We start from the raw sequence: 20,109 nt of genomic DNA, 5'->3' as shown, positions 1-20,109 counted from the left end.
TTTTAAAGTCTCATGTTAGGGAACAAATTTTCCCTAGGTACAGAACTCTTGAGAAAAATGCCATAGTTGCCACCCCACTAGCAACTTAGTTTCCATGCCCCATTTGTCAGAGAACCTACCTGCTTCTCAGTGTCATTTATACTCTTTTCCTCAACTGACCCAATTTCCCATTTATCAAAGTTGTTGTATTGCCTTCTAGAATTAAAAGTCAAAGGAAGAGAGCAGCTTTAGTGATACTTATTTTGCCAACTTGTTCTTCAAGTCACAGATTCATGTCCAACGTCCTTCTCCCAAACTTTCTTTTAAACCTTTGGCCAAATATGTCAGCATTTCTCCTTATAACTGGCATATCACAGTGTGCAAACCATCTTACAAAGTGACGTATGATAGATTTTTTTTCTAAGTTAGATCTTTTATCCTAGTCGGCAACTTATCAAGACACAGTGATCAGTTTTTTTTTTTTTGAGACACAGTCTCATGCTGTCACTCAGGCTCCAGTACAGTGGCGCAATCGCGGCTCACTGCACTCTGCCTCCTGGGTTCAAGCGATTCTTGTGCCTCAGCCTCCTGAGTAGCTAGGATTACAGGCGTGTGCCACCACGTCCCGCTAACGTTTTTGTAATTTTATTTCTTTTGAGCCAGAGTTGCAGTGTCGCCCAGGTTGGAGTGCAGTGGCGCCATCTTGGCTCACTGCAACTTCCGCCTCCAGAGTTAAGGGATTCTCCTGCCTCAGCCTCCCGAGTAGCTGGGATTACAGGCGTGCGTCACCACACCTGGCCTTTTTTTTTTTTTTTTTTTTTTTAATAGAGACGAGGTTTACCATGTTGGCCAGACTCCTGACCTCATGTGTTGGGATTACAGGCGTGAGCCACCGCACCGTCTTTTGTAATTTTAATAAAGACGAGGTTTCACCATGTTGGCCAGGCTGGTCTCAAACTCTTGGCCTCAAGTGATCCACCCACCTTGGGCTCTCAAAGTGCTGGGATTACAGGCGTAAGGCACCATGGCTGACTGTGACCATTTACTTAAATATTTAGGTAATGAAGAATTAAAGTGGATGAAAATACTGCAATGCTATCAGGATTTATTGAGAATTGCTAAAGCTGAGTGGCTAGACTCTTAGTTCTAAAGAAACCTAATAGTGACTTGGTATATTTTTAACTGAAATGTAAGCTTGAAAATAGCATGTTAAAGTCAAATTATGTGGCTTAAGACACCCTCTCAACAGCAACACAAATTCTAGTTCCTGTCTTTCCATTCTTTCCTGTTTGTCTGAAAACCTCAAATACCTCTTGTTCTAATTCTACGCTATTTCTGTAATTCCTTTCTCTTTGGTACATTTTGCTTAATTTTATATTCTAATGTGCTTTTCCCTCTCAGACGCGATAACCAACTATTCAAGATGCCATCTAATGCATTATGCCATTATGTATTGTGGCCAGTGATTTTAAGTGTAATAAATTATCTTCAGGTTGAAAAGAGCATGTGCAAAAGAAATGGATCACTACATCTTAACTAGAGGCATGGATCAAATCAACTTATGGTTGGTTTGAAAATGCTTTAAGACATCAGGATTGACTTAAAACTGGGCTGGGCAGAGACGTAACACTATGTGAATAGAAGTGTTACAAACACACTAGCCATATTTTAATTAAAATATAGTTTATTAGCTTTTAATATAAACATGAGAAATAAAAACCACATAAATTGTAGCATTCTTTTCAAAATAAAACTGCAATCAATACTTGAATCTCCAAGCTCTGAATTCCATAAACAATATTTGTGTTTTTTTGAGGTGGTAGATTGTAATATTTTTATACCATTATTTATCATTTATGTCTCTGTCCTTTAAAAATGATGGAAACTGCAGCACAATATGATGTGAAGCATTGCTATAATAGAGGAAGTACTCCTGTCCCAGAAACGCTTTGTTTATAAGCAAGATTCCTAGGATTAGATTTGATAAAGTAGGAGAAACAGATTTCACATAGTTGAGAACACTAACCTCTTTTTAGTATTTCAAATTTAGGTGACATTATCGGTCTCCTAAAATTATTTGCTCCTTGCCTTTTAAAGCCTGAAGTAAGAGTTCCTAAGGGTTATGTAAGTATTTCTTAAATAGCCGGACTTAATGGGACACCTACAGCTTGGTAGCATGTAGGACAATAAAACGGCTGTTCATATCACCTTCTATCATTAGGGTCCAATTCCTTTTATTACATGTTAATTAACACTGCTGTTCAAAATCTTCCTTTAAAGAAACTTCGGTGATCAAAGCATATAGAGCAGAGCTCTGCAGGTAACTACTTTTAAAAAGATGAGGGCATTTTATGGAGATACAAGGTATTCCAAAACTTCAGTGTAATTTTAAGCTTTGATACTTGTAGAAATATAAATGCTACAAACCTTTACAAAACCTTGTCTGAACATTTTTCTTCTGCTTTTTTCTTTGAGACAGGGTCTGGGTGTCGCCCAGGTTGGAGTGCAGTGACATGATCATGGCCCACTGCAGCCTTGACCTCCTGGGCTCTACTGATCCTCCCACCTTAGCCTCCAGAGTGGCTGGGACTACAGACACATGCCACCATATCCAAATGTTTTTATTTATTATTATCATTTTTTTTTACAGACAGGGTCTCACTGTTGCCTAGACTGGTCTTGAACTCCTGCACTCGAGCAATCCTTCCACCTCAGCCTCCCAGGGTACTGAAATTATAGGCATGAATCACTATGCCCAGCCCATTTCTTTTGCATTTAATTTTGCATTTTTCTAAGAGATGGGGTCTTGATATGTTGTCCAGGTTGGAGTGCAGTAGCTATCCTTATAGGCACCATCATGGTACACTGCAGCCTCCAATACTTGACCTCAAGCAATCCTCCAGCCTCAGCCTCCCAAGTAGCTGGGACTATAGGTGTGCACCACAACACCCGCTTCATTTTGCAAATTTTGAATGTAAAGCTTTTAATTTTTTCAGTCAATGTCTGCTATCAAGAGTGACCAAAACAAAAAATTAAAAGCTTAATATTCAGGAGACAAGTGCCAGGTGCACTTGTAGTCCCAGCTACTTGTGTGGCTGAGGCTAGAGGATGGCTTGAGACTAGGAAGTTCTAGGCTGCAGTGAGTGCCCAATGACTGCACCTGTGAAAAGCCACTGCACTCCAGCCTGGACAATGCAGTAAGACCCCATCTCTTTAAAAACAAACAAAACAAAAAACTTTTAAATGATGTTTTTTAAAGGTTTATAGCATTTATACTCATGCTGCAGTGCCCTGGAGGGCCCAAACTATATTAAAGCCTAAAACTGCTTTACTTTTTTTCGTCGTCACTGAACCACCATGTTGGTTGGCATTATGAAAATATCTTTTAATACATTTATTTAACAAGAAAAATTATCAGAAAATGAGAAGCACCATTTATAGTTCACAAGAAATGCAACATGGACGCCAATAGAAGTAGGTATCAATGACTGATACTTCCTCTGTTGATGACCCCAAACATGCTAAAATGCTAAAGTAATGCTTGCAAAGAATATGAATGACAAATGTTATCCAGCAGCTTTTTGGTTTAAAATGATTGCCAATGACTAGCAGCTTCAGTGGTAACCGTAGGGAGGAAGAACCCTGCAATACCTAACAATGCTGCAGTCTGCTCCTAAGTGGCTTTAGAGTCCCATGTTTTAATGGTAATACTGCATTGATTTTAAAGGCATATGCAGCAAAATGGGGGAGGGGAGAAAAACTGGAAGAAACATAAAAAGTTATATGGTTAGTGTCTTTAAAGTCTAAAAATTTAAACTATTGTTTAAAAAACCTTACACAGTTCACAGCTATCGGCCCACACAGTAAGCAAATATCTGTGTGTGGGATGGGAGCCTTCACTTTGGAGTGGTTTTTGTAACTCTGTTTACATTAAAAAAGGACAGAAGAGTGTTTTGTTGCATTGACCTCTTCCTGTGGTCCTCCATAGGAAGAGGTCCCATTCTTTCCTATGGAGTATAATCCTTGTTGTCCACGAGTCTCTTGAATTTGAGATCTTTCCTTTTGATGAAAACACTCATTTTGCTGGTTTTTGAGCAGGAAAGGTGGTATTTCTCCAGTCTCTGTAGATGAAGGTCCCATGACGTTATAACCCCTCATTTCTCCCTTTAAGAGAGGATGGCTTTAGAGCGCTGAATACCAATGAAGTTATCAGCGCTGAAAGACCTTCTCATAGCGGCTCTACACAAGTCTTTGTCTTCACACAATCTAGAAATAGCCTAGGAAAGTCAATCAAATAGAAAACAGGTACAATTTTAAAAAGGGTTCCCACCTTTGAAAAAGCACCATTGATGAAAGCCACACATGTAGACTCCTTTAGATGGTTCACATTTACAGCTACTTTGGCTGGTTTTACACTGCCAGGTTCTGGGGACACTACTTCCTGCCAATTCACCAAGGTAATATCCTTTAAGGGCTACGATTAGATTCCCAGAGAACAAAGGGCAATTTATTATATTATTAAAAAATTGGATTCCCAAAGATGTCAAAGGTATTGTGACAGGCTCCTAACAGCGATAGCATCTGTTACCTGTTAACTTATTCCTTAAATATAACAAACATACACTTGTGCAAAAAAATAAGTTTATTCAGCTATTCAAATTCTACCCAATCCTTATTAGCTATTATATACTCAAAGCACATTTTAATGAGGCAGGTGTGTGCTGGACTATACTGGAACATATGAGGTCTAATGACTGATGCGCCAAAAGGTGTTACTTCACATGCACGTTAATTATGGTAGAAATACATATTATTTCTTATTTCTTTTTTTTTTTTTGAGGCAGAGTTTCGCTCTTGTTGCCCAGGCTGGAGTGCAATGGCACGATCTCAGCTCACTGCAACCTCTACCTCCCAGGTTCAAGCGATTCTCCTGCCTCAGCCTCCCAAGTAGCTGGGATTACAGGCATGTGCCACCATACCCGGCTAATTTTTTGTATTTTTAGTAGAGACGGGGTTTCACCATGTTGGCCAGGCTGGTCTCAAACTCCTGACCTCAGGTGATCCACCTGCCTCGGCCTCCCAAAGTGCTGGGATTACAGGCATGAGCCACTGAGCCCAGCCTAGAAATACATATTATTCTAAAGTACCACCAAGGTACCACAGAAAGTGTTAGTTTAAAATATGTGTCCATTTCAGTTGTAATTCTCCTGTATACTCACCAGAGTCATAAGCCATAAATATTACTTTGCCCCATAAAGTTACCATTTCCATTAAAAACCCATGTACTTCCTACATTATTATTATTATTATTATTATTATTATTATTATTATTATTATTATATTATTTGAGACAGGTTCTTGCTCTATCGCCCAGGCTGGAGTGCGGTGGCATGATCTCGGCTCACTGCAGCCTCCACCTCCCAGGTTCAAGCACTTCTCATGCCTCAGCCTCCTGAGTAACTGGGCGTCTGCCACCACACCCGGCTAATTTTTGTATTTTTAGTAGAGACCGGGTTTCACCATGTTGGTCAAGCTGGTCTCGAACTCATGACCTCAAGTGATCTGCCTGCCTCGGCCTCCCAAAATGCTGGAATTACAGGTGTGGGCCACCATGCCCAGCACTTACATCCAGCATTTGAAACACCTGCATCCTATATAGTGAAGGGTAAAGGTCTCTTGGCTTACCCAAGAGACCTAAAAAAAACTCATGGGACTGCACTGTGATATATAAACCATGACACAAATTTGCAAACAGAATAAGTAAGGCAGTCAAGAGTGGCAAGTGAATTATGTATGTAGATAAAATTAGGAATACAGTCACAAAGAAAAAAAATTTTTTTTTTTTTTTTTTGGAGACAATCTCACTCCGTCACCTAGGCTAGAGTGCAGTGGTGCAATCTTGGCTCACTGCAACCTCCGCCTCGCAGGTTCAAGCAATGCTCATGCCTCAGCCTCCCAAGTAGCTGGGATTACAGGCATGCACCCCCATGCCTGTATTTTTTTGTGTGTACTTTTTTTTTTTTTTTTTTTTTTTGAGACAGAGTTTCGCTCTGGTTGCCCAGGCTGGAGTGCAATGGCACAATTTCAGCTCACCACAACCTCCACCTCCCAGGTGCAACTGATTCTCCTGCCTCAGCCTCCCAAGTAGCTGGGATTACCGGCACGTGCCACCACGGCCGGCTAATTTTGTATTTTTATTAGAGACGGGGTTTCTCCATGTTGGTCAGGCTGGTCTCGAACCCCCAACCTCAGGTGATCCACCCGTCTCGGCCTCCCAAAGTGCTGGGATTACAGGCGTAGGCCACTGCGCCTGGTCTGTGTGTGTATTTTTAGTAGAGACAGGGTTTCACCACGTTCGCCAGGCTGGTCTTGAACTCCCGACCTTAAGTGGTCTGCCCACTTCAGCCTCCCAAAGTGCTGGGATTACAGACATGAGCCACAGTGCCCAGCTAAAAAAATTATTCATGTATGGTTATGTGAAAGGGTAGAAGTTCAAAAGGAAATCTCATTAACAACAGATTAAATGTGATTTAAAATATTCTGAATTTTGGTCACAGAAGAGTTAATATGTATAATTTTTAAATAATGTTGATCCTTGTATAAACCATAAAAGACAGGAAATCTGATGCCAAAGGGCTAATAAGCTCTTCAGTGTTAGTTAATTTTAAAGCTTTCCATTTTCCTAATCACTACTTAATATGATTTAGTCACAGATGTTGGCTTTGGTGGCTGATGGAAAACCTCACTTAGTGACTTCATAGCCTTACCTCTAGGTTCTGTGCTCTTTCTTTGCTAAGAGGAGCAAATAGAAAATTCAGGTTGTTGTCATCTGCTAAGGAGCGAAGGTCAAAGTAGTATTTGGCATAAACACTGGCAGGAACATTAATATTAAACTGAAGAAGCTCCAGAAAATGCCTTTCCATTTCATTCCTGGAGGAGGAAGAACACAACAGAACCAGCACAGGACAATGTCAATCAACTGGGCTATCTTCAAAAATATCATTCTAAGCAACTAGAATGGCTCTAAACTCTGTTTTAAAATATAGGCTACCCAGATGTATTAACATACTAATGTTCACACAAGGTACAGTTACTTGTGGTCCCTTCTGCATCCCAGCACTCTGGAACTGGGATGAAGGTTGAAGGTTACAGCCTCTGATGCACTTGTGCTGCTGACTCGGGCCTCATTCTTCAGAGTTCCATTAGTGCAGCTGTACAATTCATACTTCACGCTCACTCACAAGGCCCCACTATAGTGATCAGATGAAAGGAATGATGTATGCTGTTTATTAGCTCTGAAGAACTTGCAGACATTTTCACCAGGCTGATAACAGGAAGGGGCTTATTGAAGTAGAGAAGCACCAACAAAAGGAGTGGGCATATCACCACGGCAACAAATGGATCCATCGAGAGCCACTGCTATTATCTCTGAGGGAGAAAAACTCTTGAGGCAAAAACAACAAGGATTCATCTCAAATAAATAAATAAGCAAGCTACATTACAGGGGAAGGGAATCCCCTCCCCCTGTCCCAGCGCATGAGGCTATGTCAGAGGGCATAATGCAAGTTTCTGCTCACTTCAATATTATGAAGGTGAGAAATTGTCACTATGACATGGTAAGGATACTCTTTAAACTCTGAAAGGCAGAAAGATCAAAGGTGGATGTCTTGGCTAGACTAAACCTATTTTATGATATGACTTATGGTAGGTCACCGGACTTAAAAACTCAGTGTTCCTTCTGAGTTGGGAATGAAACCCTGAGGTGCTCAGTATCTACCATCCTGGTCAGAACAGAATGTAGGAGTGAGCTGAATGCAGTGGGAGAGGAAAGGGCTGGGAGTAGTAGTCGGCTACATGACCACACAGCTGCCCTTGCCAAATGCTTAAGCAAATAAACATAAAACTAGAGAAAATCTCTTTTTTTTTTTTTTTTTTTTTTGAGACGGAGTCTCGCTCTGTCACCCAGGCTGGAGTGCAGTGGCCCGATCTCGGCTCACTGTAAGCTCCGCCTCCCGGGTTCACGCCATTCTCCTGCCTCAGCCTCTCCGAGTAGCTGGGACTACAGGCGCCCGCCGCCACGCCCGGCTAATTTTTTGTATTTTTAGTAGAGACGGGGTTTCACCGTGGTCTCGATCTCCTGACCTCGTGATCCACCCGCCTCGGCCTCCCAAAGTGCTGGGATTACAAGCGTGAGCCACCGCGCCCGGCCAACTAGAGAAAATCTTAACCACTTTCACAGTAATCCCTATAAGGAGTTAACTGTATAAAAATGATAAATACCTAAACAACCTATTTGGTTTCTTGGTTTTAAAGTTTTAATATTTTATCCACTGGCTAAGTCAACAAATGCTTGATGATCTCCTGTATGGAGAGCAGTTAATATGAGCAGACATGTGGTTTTCTCATTTGCTGAGCTTAAAAACCCAACTGAACCTACTTCCAAAATTAATTTCCTGTTCATATGTCCATAAGCCTATAGAAATGTAAATCAGATAATGTTTTGATAATCAGCTAACCAGGACTTAATTTACTACAGCAATAAATGCACTTCACAATCCCTTTTATATTTTTTCCACTAATACATTTTAACTGTGTAGAAATATAGTACTTCATAGGATTAACACATGTATTAATAGAGGTTTAATCACTGAAGAAAAGCATTATGCCTACAGAATATGCATCTTCTAGGTATTTTGTTGTTTTTAAATGGCTAGGTGGCTGAATAGCATACCCTTTACAGGCACAGCAAACCGTCTGAATAGCAGCTGCTCAGTTTAACTTATTCTTTTAAAGGGAAATATATTCTAACAGGACATGTAGATGTTGAAAATTTTTAAGAAAAACCTGATAAACACCAATTTAAAATTGTTTCAGTTTAGACTCAAAATGACACCACTACAAATCGTCAACAGCAGGAGGATGAGACAAATGTATATTAAACAGTTTGTTGAAATGCTTTCCAAAGATCATAAACAAAAGCAGCCTGTTTGTAGCATAGCTCCTGGTGCTTCCCTGGGCATACACAAACAGCACTATTTAGAACTGGTCTTCTTGGAGCTGGCCCCTGCCACCGCTGCTCCTGAAGCTTACATCTGTAGAAACCTGCACATTTCCTTGCATGTTCTCTGATACTGTATCTTGAACTACAGCCCCAGTCAGTTCAGTTGCAGGTTTTGAGAACATTTTAGCTGCCATCATGGTAGGGCTAAGTGTTCATAATAATAAATTTTGCTTCCTTCAAGAAACCAGTCTGCAGACTGATGACAGCAGTGATCAAAGTCACTTTAGTTTCTGCAATTTCCAAAAGTACTTCCATTTGTTTCAAATTCATTTGCTGTCACACCCTTTGCTAAAACAGCTACCAGCAATATCACTAGGGCTGTTTGGTAAACAGTAAAGTGGTCAACTTCACCAAAAGCCACTTCAACAGCTACCACAATTACTGGTTCCTTTTTAGTCACAAGTATCCTCACTTCAGTTGTGAATATATGGTATTGTAATTCTGAATGACAGTCATATGGAGTAATGGGCAAAGGCAATAAAAACAAACTCTTGCCACTGCCTGTCATGACCTTGATCTTCCTCTGCTGCTCAACATCATCAAGAGGTGCTCCTTCATATTTTTCTAAATGCCACCCACAAAGCCATTCTCACTATCTGGTGGGCACCCTGAGAGCCTTTGCTGGAAATGGTTCCCTGGCTCACCCTGCCTACCAAGCTCCAAGGCCCTTCCCTTCACAGCCGTCACGAGGCCAGCCTGGAAGGAACCCTGATGAAGCTGCTGTTTCAGGGTCATATTGGTGCCATCTGTGAGGAACTCCATGATTCAGCAAGGATCCTTGCATTCTCATAGGTAACTCAAGGCCCCCAAAGTAGTGCTGTGGTTGTCCGAGTGCCCAGGGAGCCTCTCAAGTGTGGTGAGCATTGGGTGATGCCCCAGCAGTGCTTCTCAGACCGCCTGAGGGGAACGCTGGAGCTTCCTAACTCATGAGACCAATTTCTAAATACAAAAAACACTCCTAATGGGGAGGGGTCAGGGGCACAGGGATCTTCATATCTCAAGGCTTCTGTAAAAACAGACCTTCAGATAAAATGTGGAAAGACTAGCAAAAGCAAATATACAATGTGTGACTCAGGTTGAAAATATGTAACTTCTCAATAGTCTAGAGGCCCTAAGACCTTAATAGTGGCCAAACAATTATTTCAAAGGCCAGACATATGCCCTTTAAAGGCTGTTTATACCCTACTGGTCACATGAAAAAATATAAAGAAATGAATGAATGAATGAAAAAGAGAAAGGAGCTTGAACTGGCAGATAACTTTTTAAAAGCCATAAAGAGGCCAGGAGCAGTGGTTCATGCCTGTAATCCCAGCTCTTTGGGAGACCGAGGCGGGCAGATCACAAGGTCAGGAGTTCAAGACCAGCCTGACCAACACAGTGAAACCTCGTCTCTACTAAAAATACAAAAATTAGCCAGGCGTGGTGGCGCGTGCCTGTAATCCCACTGTGATCTCAGCTACTCAGGAAGCTGAGGCAGGAGAATCGCTTGAACCTGGGAGATGGAGCTTGCAGTGAACCGAGACTGCGTCACTGCACTCCAGCCTAGGCAACAGAGCAAGACTCCGTCTCAAAAAAAAATAAAATAAAATAAAATAAAGGTATTTACTGTGCTATGTTGTTCTGGTAGTATACTTGTAAGATTTTTGCCAAAAACCACCCAAAAAATATTTTTCAATTTACCAAGCAGATTATTACACATCAAAACCTATCAAGTAATGATGGAAAATACGTAGTTTTTTTTTTTTTTGAGACAGAGTCTTGCTCTGTTGTGAACTGTTATACTAAAGATAGATAGATATAGTCTTATGCCTATTTCCATTATCTGCATAATGTAACCTTTAAAAATATTCCTTAAATTGTTAACTTTATAGGAATAAGATACTGGAAAATGGTTAGAAGTTCACCAAAACCTTACAAACTCACATGTCCTCAACTGTAATGTCCTTGAGGATCTGGCAGTAGTCCACATTCCATACAGCCTGATCGTCCCAAACCTTGGAGGCAAGAAGAATGGCTCCCAGAACAATCCTTTTCCAGTTGGTGGGACAAATGTCGATTTCAGCATAAGTTAAAAGCCTTTCTAAGTAAACCTGTAAAATAGAGCACTGGTCTTTGATTTTAGTTCAGTTTAAATGCTTTGATAAGCTTTTTTTTTTTTTTTTTTTTTTGAGACGGAGTTTCGCTCTTGTTGCCCAGGCTATAGTGCAATGGTGCGATCTCGGCTCACAGAACCTCCGCCTCCCAGGTTCAAGCGATTCTCCTGCCTCGGCCTCCCGACTAGGTGGGATTACAGGCATGCGCCACCATGCCCGGCTAATTTTTGTATTTTTAGTAGAGACGGGGTTTCAAACATGTTGGTCAGGTTAGTCTCAAACTCTTGATCTCAGGTGATCCACCCGATCCTCCCAAAGTGTCGGGATTACAGGTGTGAGCCACCGCACCCGGCCCCGAAATGCTTTGATAAGAATTCATGACTGACAAATTTCTTCTGTTTTTGACCAGAAAATAAGTGCCTTTTATTCTTATGTTCTACAGAGACTTTGCTTAGTCAGCCAAAGCAAGACACTAAATCACAGTTGTAGGTCAGATATCTCTGCTGCCTACTCTACCCATATACATTTCCCGCCCGATTTTGGTCACGGGAATGACTGGAGAGCTCAGCAAAGGGCATCATCAAGAGAGGCACTCTTGACACTCGTAATAGAGTTGTTCAATAAATACTGAGTGCCTACCAGGTACAATGTATCATACCTGGATGGTAGATAGTAATTTTACAGGTAGTTATATTATGCTCAAATATGTAAAACCCAAGTAATACTGAGCACATTTTTACCTTCTTTTCATAGTAACTAACCCTTTTGTGGCACTAGCTTGAAGAACTGCTGGTCAAGAGAGCCACCCAGTGGCTGCTGTGCAGAGCAGCATGACAGGTCTTTAGGGCTGTAAAATATTCCCCATGTTCAGTGCCTCCACAAGGAACACAGATGGACAAAAGGATGTCTCTGGACCCCTGGTATTCCTCTAAACCTGCCAAGCAGTTTATGAGACAATTTCATGAATTATTTTACATCTACCAAACATCCTTCAAAGAATTGAGCAAAGTGAACAGCTGAGTAGATTTCAGAGTTAAGCTGTAATTTGCTGTTACCTCAAAGGGTTCTCTGTGGAAGAGTATGTGTATATGCTGTTTTAACTCTGTATCAAGACAAAAACAAATCTTTTTAGACTGGAGTGCAGTGATGCAATCTTGGCTCATGGCAACCTCTGCCCCCTGGGTTCAAGCGATTCTCCTGCCTCAGCCTCCTAAGTAGCTGAGCACCCGCCAGCACGCCTGGCTAATTTTTGTATTTTTAGTAGAGACGGGGTTTCACCACATTGGCCAGGCTGGTCTCAAACTCCTGGCCTCAAGTGATCTGCCCACCTCAGCCTCCCAAAGTGCTGGGATTACAGATATGAGCCACTGCGCCAAGCCTGAAAAAAGTTCATTTTAACAGAGCTTATTTACTGTCTGAAGGTTATCAGACAGGCATATCAGATCTGGCAGTGTTCTCCAAACTCAACTGTGTTTTCAAAAATGGGTATTGAACATGATATGTTCTTAAGAGAGATTCTGTTCCCTTTCCCCCAAATTCTGCACTCTCAGTATCCTAAGAATGAACCTCTTTCACAGGGTTCAAATCTCAATGAGAATAATTAGACCACAGGGAAACAACATAGACAATCCCTCAACTTCCTGTTGCCTTTACGGGTAAGCTGGTGATGTGCTGATGCTCACTGATACCACTTGCCCGCCTGTGTCAGTGTGAGATTTCTTTTCTTCCCACTAAAGCCAACTCCATCAGTGCAGTTGATCCCATCCCACTTGTGCAGAACACTGCCCCACAACTGCATCTTTTTGAAGGCTTTCTCCTTCTCTGCCAGAGATTTTCCCCAATGTGTTTCCTTTGTTCCCATCCCCCTCCCGACAACTCCCCAGATGTGTCCTCTCATTTGCTCAGCATCATGTCCTGGTGTCAGCTTCTCATCTCCCATCTCTCCTTAACCCACTCCTGTTTGTCCCTTGCTGCTGTCACTCTCCTGAGACTCCTCTTGCCAAGGTCCCCAGAGCTCTTCATCCCACTGCTCCACTCCCCAAGTCTTCCCTAATACTGTACAGGGCATTTTCATTCGCCTAGTTGCTGAGGCCAAATACCTACATTCAAGTTACCCCACACCAGACTGTGCACAATTCCTGCTATGTCCACCTTCACTGGTAGGCTGCTCGCTTTTGATTCTGAGCTGCCATTTGTCACTGCTCACCTGTATCACCCTAGTTGCTTCTTAACTCTCTTCTCTGCCTCTATTCTGCCAATTATGGTCTACTCTCTTCAAGCCATCAGCACAACCTCTTAAGAGCACTTCACTCCCCTGCTCAAAATCTACCTAAAGTACCCATCAAATTGGAATAAAAACTTCTTCCTGGCCAGGCGCAGTGGCTCACACTTATAATCCCAGCACTTCGGGAGGCGAAAGTAGGCGGATCACCTCAGGTCAGGAGTTCAAGACCAGCCTGGCCAACATGGCAAAGCCCCGTCTCTACTTAAAAAAAAAAAATTAGGCATGGTGATGGGCACTGGTAAGCCCAGGTACTCGGGAGGCTAAGGCAGGGAGAATTGCTTGAACCTGGGAGGTTGAGGTTACAGTGAGCCAAGATTGAGCCACTGCACTCCAGCCTGGGTGACATAGCAAGACTCCGCGTCTCAAAAACAAAACAAAACAAAACAAAAAAAACCCTCCTGTGGGCTGCAAGCCAAAAGGCCCTATGAGTTACATGTGGCATTGCCCATGTGACCTCACCTCCTCCACTCTTTCCAATTCACTCCAACCACACTGGACACCTTGCTGTTTGTTCCTTGAACACACAAACACACACAAAATGTTCCTGTCTAGTCTTGGCACTTGTCTGGCTGCCTGTAATGCCGGCACACCTTACCTTCCTGCTTTGATCAGGTCACTGCTCAAATGTCACCTCTAGAGAGGTTCTTCCTGATCATTCTATCTAAAATAGTGAGCCCCTCCTGTCACTCTGTATCCCTTTATGCTGCTTCACCTGCTACTTACCACTACCTGAAAAAATGTCTTCCTCACTAGAACACAGGCTCATAAAGGCAAGAACTTTGTTCAATCTGCCTCTCCTCTACTCTAGCACTTGTTAGCTCACGTCTGTAATCCCAACACTCTGGCAGGATTGCCTGAGGTCAGTTCTGAGACCAGCCTGGGCAACATAGCTCGACTCTAGTCCTACTAAAAAATTAAAACAAAACAAAAACAAAAACAAAAAACAAGAATAGTGGCACAGAGTAGGCACCCAGTGAATATTTACAGAATCAGAAACTTCTTGGCAGCATTTAACACTGGGACCACAGCCTCTCTTATCTTGAACTCTGTTCTTTTATTACCTTCTCCTGGATTTCCTCCTTCCACTCCCTCTGGGGGCTTGTCCCTCAAATGCTAACAGTCTTTAGAGATCTATCTTCTATCCACTTTCTTTTCTTTTTTTAGAGATAGGGGTCTTGCTACGTTGCCCGAGCTGGACTCAAACTATTGCATTCAAGTGATCCTCCCACCTCAGCCTCCCCAGCAACAGGGACTACAGGTGTGCACTACCATGCCTAGCTTCTCCACTTTCATTCTGGAACTTTTCTCTGTATTTGAACAGCTACTATAACTCTTCATTCCTTACCTCTAGGCTCAGATTCATGCTCCAGTCTAGTACATTCAAATGATTACTAGACACTGCCACTGCTACCTCACAGGCACATAGAGCTTAAACCATCTAAAATGAACTCCCCCTCTTCCTATACAGCTTTCCCTCCTGTATCACCTGTCTCTCTACATCTGGAAGCACCACTCCTGCTTCTCTACAGTATCTGCAAAGTGTTCCAAATGGCTTACAGCTCCATGAAAAGGCCTAAGTCTGATCCAGTACCCACTGAGGGGCTTCTATTCAAGTGCACAGAAGCCTTCTCTCCTGAATTCCAATTGGATGCTAAAGGAGTAGGTACTGACCTAAGTATTCTTTCCCTCCAGGCCATGCAGTTGACCTTCCTCTATAGGTTTGCTGTGGGGAGGAGTAAAACAATCCTAACCACTTGAATAGGATTTATTATTCAATGATAAAATCTTACCATAGGAATTCTATATGGAGGACATAAAGTTAAGGACACAGCTATAGCTTAGTAAGCTAACCAGCAAAGCCTTTGTCCAAGTATTACTGGTACCACATTGCTGGGCACCATCACAAGCAGGCACAAGAGGTAGGCAGAGATGATTAAAACTCATCATCCAAGGAACAAAGAATTTAGGGCAATAGTTCTCAATCACAACACACATCGGAAATACCTGGGGAACAGAGCCTGGGACTTGGCTTAGACCTACACTGGAATCAGTATCTGGCTCTGAACCACATGGTTTTGTTACCACTCCCCATCACCCCCAGCCCTGCCACCATGCCTTGTATGTGCACACACTGAATGTGTACATGTGCATTGATGGGTAGGGGGAGAAACCAGAAATCTCCCCGGCTGCCTTTTGTAGCAACTGTTCTGTGATGAGAAAAGCAATGGAAACATGTTCAACTATAATGATGATTAAACGCGAATGTACGTATTTACGTTCCTTTCATAAGTTTCTCTTAAAGTTCTGATGATAATTTCAGGAACCTATTTTTATTTGAAAAATAGGACCATACCCTGTGTACAAGACTAATTTCTAAAGACACTTTATAAGTGAGAAATATCTTACCAAAGTTACTATTGCACATTCAGCTGTTAGCTGTGCAGCACTAAAAAGAGTACGAACAAATCTGTAAATAAATTTGTGTTCAGGATCATGCTTAAAGTATTCCTCTGGAACTTTTTCTCGCTGAAAGAAGAAAAGATGCAATGTTAGTATCCACTGAAGAAAAAAAATTTAAGTTTTTTTTTTTTTTTTTTTGAGACTGAGTTTCACTCTTATTGCCCAGGCTGGAGTGCAATGGCATGATCTTGGCTCACTGCAACTCTACCCCTAGGTTCAAGCGATTCTCCTGCCTCGGCCTCCTGAGTAGCTAGGATTACAGGCACGTGCCACCACACCCGGCTATTAATTAATAATTTTTGTATTTTTAGTAGAGACGGGGTTTCAACGTGTTGGTCGGGCTGGTCTCAAACTCCTGACCTGAGACAATCCACCCGCCTCGGCCTCCCTAAGTGCTGAGATTACAGGCGTGAGACACCATGCCCAGCCTAAGTACTTTTTTTTTGGAGACCCAGTCTCGCTCTGTCGCCCAGGCTGGAGTGCAGTGGCACAATCTTGGCTCACTGCAACCTCCACCTCCCAGGTTCAAGTGATTCTCCTGCCTCAGCCTCCTGAGCAGCTGGGATTACAGGCGTGCACCACCATGTCCGGCTAATTTTTTGTATTTTTAACAGAGGTGGGGTTTCACCATGCTGGCCAGGCTGGTCTCAAACTCCTGACCTGGTGATCTGCCCGCCTTGGCCTCCCAAAGAGCTGGGATTACAGGTGTAAGCCACCATGCCCGGCCGGCCTAAGTACTCTTAAGACCAACAGTGTTGACATTTGAGCCCATGTACCCCTTAAAATAATTCTGGTTGAGTGACATGACTTGTAGTTTTTAAAATATAAACAATTGGATCTTAAAATATCATAATGATTCAATACTCATCACCATTTATCATTAAGGAAAAATACAGGCACAACTCAGAAAATTTTTATGTTCCTTTCCACTTTCTATCCACAGAATTCTATCACAATGTAAACTACGTGTAGGCTCGAAAGTCTTACTAATCATATGTCAGGATTCTCTTAAATAAACTTTGAAAAAAAAAAATTTTTTTTTTTTTTTTTTGAGATGGAGTCTCACTCTGTTACCCAGGCTGGAGTGCAGTGGAGCGATCTCGGCTCACTGCAAGCTCCGCCTTCCGGGTTCACGCCATTCTCCTGCCTCAGCCTCCTGAGTAGCTGGGACTACAGATGCCCGCCACTGTGCCCGGGTAATTTTTTGTATTTTTAGTAGAGACGGGGTTTCACTGTGTTAGCCAGGATGGTCTTGATCTCCTGACCTCGTGATCCGCCTGCCTCGGCCTCCCAAAGTGCTAAGATTGCAGGTGTGAGCCACCACGCCCGGCCTGAAAAAATATTTTTAGTTTCCTGTAACCATAAGGCTCAAAGGTTTCACTGTCCAAGACAATAGTCATTAGCCATGAGCGGCTATCATATACCTGAGGAAGTGAATTTTTAAATGTTTACACCATTTAAATTTAAATTTAAATTGTTTTCTAATTATCTTCATAGAGATCATGTATATTTGTTAGGACTATTTATAAATATCAGCATGAAATAAACACAACTCTATGAGAGAAAAATACTACCTCAAAAAAAGTGACACTTACTGTAAGTGGATGTGATCTCTCATCAAAAATATCCAGGGATCTATTTGCATCTCTATAAAATAAGAATATGCATTGAAGGAGTTAATTCAGGAATTGTTAATATCTGAGTAAAATGTCTGCTGGGGGTGACGGGAGATGCCTCCTGTTTCCTTTGGTGTTTGCTTCACCAAAGCAAAGAGTTGTACAAATTCTCCTGGATCCCAGCCTTCAGAGGATTTTCTGACCTCTTTTTACTCAGCACATGAGGTTCTGTACTGTGAAGTCTTTTCTACAATGACAATTCAGAATTGCCTTTAGGTATTGGCCCTCCCTAACAGGCAATGGTAATAAAGCATATTTTCACTCTTCTAACCCCTCATTGGAACTCAAGAACATTTTACACAGCAGTAGTGGTGGGCAATAAAATCTTTAGAACTTTAATGACTATGAATGAGATTCTGACTTCCCAGGCTTTTCCTCTCTAGTTCTCTGTATTACATTCTTGACATGTATTTGTTTAAGTAGTTTGATGAGTTAAAAACCTTACTGCCTTTTTATTTTAAAAGAGACGAGTCTTTGATAATCTTTACAAGTTTATAAAACTAATACATTGTGCTCATTTAATAAAACCAGTGGTTCTCCAAGTGTGGTCTGTGGACTTCTGGAGACCCTCCAGATCCTTTTCCAAGAGGTCCTTGAGGTCAAAACTGTTCTTATAAGAATACTTATTCAACCTGAGAAAGCTGATTGAAAATTTAGAAATAAAAATAATTTAAAAAAAAGAATACTAAGCTATTGCTTGCTTTTTGACTGTTTGACATTTGTAATGAGTGTACAACAGCAAAAGTGGGTAATCTGCTGGCTTCTCAGCATGAATCAAGGCAGTGCTACCAAATTATACTAGTAGTCATGCTACTCTTTACTGCCTCTTGCAGTTTAAGAAAAACACCTGCTTCGCTCACGAATATCCTTGCTGAGGCAGTAAAAATTAACGGTATTATTAAATCTTGACCTTTCTTTTCACTATTCTGGAGTAAGCAGAAAGTTCACATAAAGTAATTCTGCATACCGAGGTATAGTTGTGTTAAAGAAAAGCACTTGTGATTTAACTGTGAGCTAAACAAGCCATTGTTTTTCACAGAATATCATTTTTACTTGAAAGTACAACTATCATTCTCAAAAATGAAACAAGTGGCCAGGTGTGGTGGCTCATGCCTATAATCCCAGCACTTTGGGAGGCTGAGGCGGTTGGATCACTTGAGATCAGGAGTTCGAGACCAGCCTGGCCAACAGGGTGAAACCCCATCTCTACTAATACAAAAATTAGCCAGGCATGGTGACAGGTGCCCGTAGTCCCGGCTACTCAGGAGGCTGAGGCAGGAGAATCACTTGAACCCGGAAGGCAGAGGTTACAGTGAGCGAAGATGGCACCAGTGCACTCCAGCCTGGGCAACACAGTGAGACTCTGTCTCAAAAGATAAATAAATAAAAAGTTTTAAAAAAATGAAGTGAACCTGTCACTTCGAGAAAATAACACTATTTGTTGCAATGATAAAATTCAAGCTTTCAAACTAAAAATCAGGATTTGGAGAAACTTGTACCTTATTATGTGAGTTTAACAGCTTCTCAATACTTAAAAGATTTTTTAATACAATCAGTGGTGATACTAACAAAAGTGAGCTTTTGACACTGTCAAGAAATGTGAAACAGGCTGGGCGTGGTGGCTCACGCCTGTAATCCTAGCACTTTGGGAGGCTGAGGCGGGTGGATCACCTGAGGTCAGGAGTTCAATACCACCCTGCTCAACATGGCAAAACTCCATCTCTACTAAAAATACAAAAATTAGCCAGGCATGGTGGCATGCGCCTGTAACCCCACCTACTCGGGAGCCCGAGGCAGGAGAATCGCTTGAACTTGGGAAGTGGAGGTTGCATTGAGCCGAGATCGTGCCACTGCACTCCAGCCTGGGCAACAGACAAGACTCCGTCTCAAAAAAAACAAATAAATAAAAATAAACTAAAAAATACAGAATACCCACAACCATCTGAAAGCTTTAAAAATATACCTTTTACCAACTATATACTTGCATGAGGCTAGGTCATCTTCTTACCACTTCTTCAAAACAAATTACAGCTCACTACCAGGGTGCACCATTAGCCATGTAATAAATCTACACATGTACTCACTGTATCTAAAATAAAAGTTGAAATTTAAAAAAAAAAACTAATTGCAAAGACAGAGATGAGAATCCAGCTGTTTTCTGTTAAGCTGGACACTAGACAGTTGCAAAAATATAAACACAGGACACACATTTTACTCAACTTTGTTGTTGTAAAAGAGAGTTATTATTCATGAAAAAATATTATTTATGTTAACAATATGGTTCTCAGTCAGGGGTTATATTTTTGTTGTCACAACCTGGGACAGCTCTTAAATATCCTACAATACACAGGACAGCCCCCACAACAAAGACTTATCTAGCTCAAAATCTCAACAGTGCCAAGGTTGAGAAACCGAAACTAAACATAGGGTTTTTTTTTTTTAATTCTCAATTTCAATTTCTAATGCAATAAATATCAATATAACCAACATAAACAAATACTCTTTGGGATCCTCAGTAATTTAATAGTTGAAACCGTCTTGGGGACCAGAAAAACC

The 20,109-nt window shown here is 41.7% G+C and overlaps 1 protein-coding gene across 3 annotated transcripts in view; it reads right to left on the bottom strand.

Moving 5' to 3' along the window:
* The window catches only part of CCNYL1 (cyclin Y like 1), a 53,257-nt gene that overhangs the window by 4,796 nt on the left and 28,352 nt on the right, over positions 1-20,109 (bottom strand). The window contains exons 6-10 of one of the 3 annotated variants that reach the window (XM_003254003.4): positions 17,473-17,524; positions 15,824-15,943; positions 10,964-11,130; positions 6,747-6,909; positions 1,646-4,256 (exon numbers count right to left, since the gene is read on the bottom strand). In XM_003254003.4, the coding sequence (XP_003254051.2) occupies positions 4,146-4,256; positions 6,747-6,909; positions 10,964-11,130; positions 15,824-15,943; positions 17,473-17,524 (613 nt within the window). In that variant the 3' untranslated portion in view covers positions 1,646-4,145. Of the gene's footprint in view, positions 1-1,645; positions 4,257-6,746; positions 6,910-10,963; positions 11,131-15,823; positions 15,944-17,472; positions 17,525-20,109 lie in introns of those variants that run through there. The other 2 variants (XM_030803298.1, XM_012501936.2) reach the window with 2 other exon arrangements.

This window comes from Nomascus leucogenys, chromosome 22a, assembly GCF_006542625.1.
Source record: "Nomascus leucogenys isolate Asia chromosome 22a, Asia_NLE_v1, whole genome shotgun sequence".
Taxonomy (NCBI): Eukaryota; Metazoa; Chordata; class Mammalia; order Primates; family Hylobatidae; genus Nomascus; species Nomascus leucogenys.
Note: the sequence above shows the minus strand (reverse complement) of the source record. Positions and strands in the feature narration are given on the sequence as shown.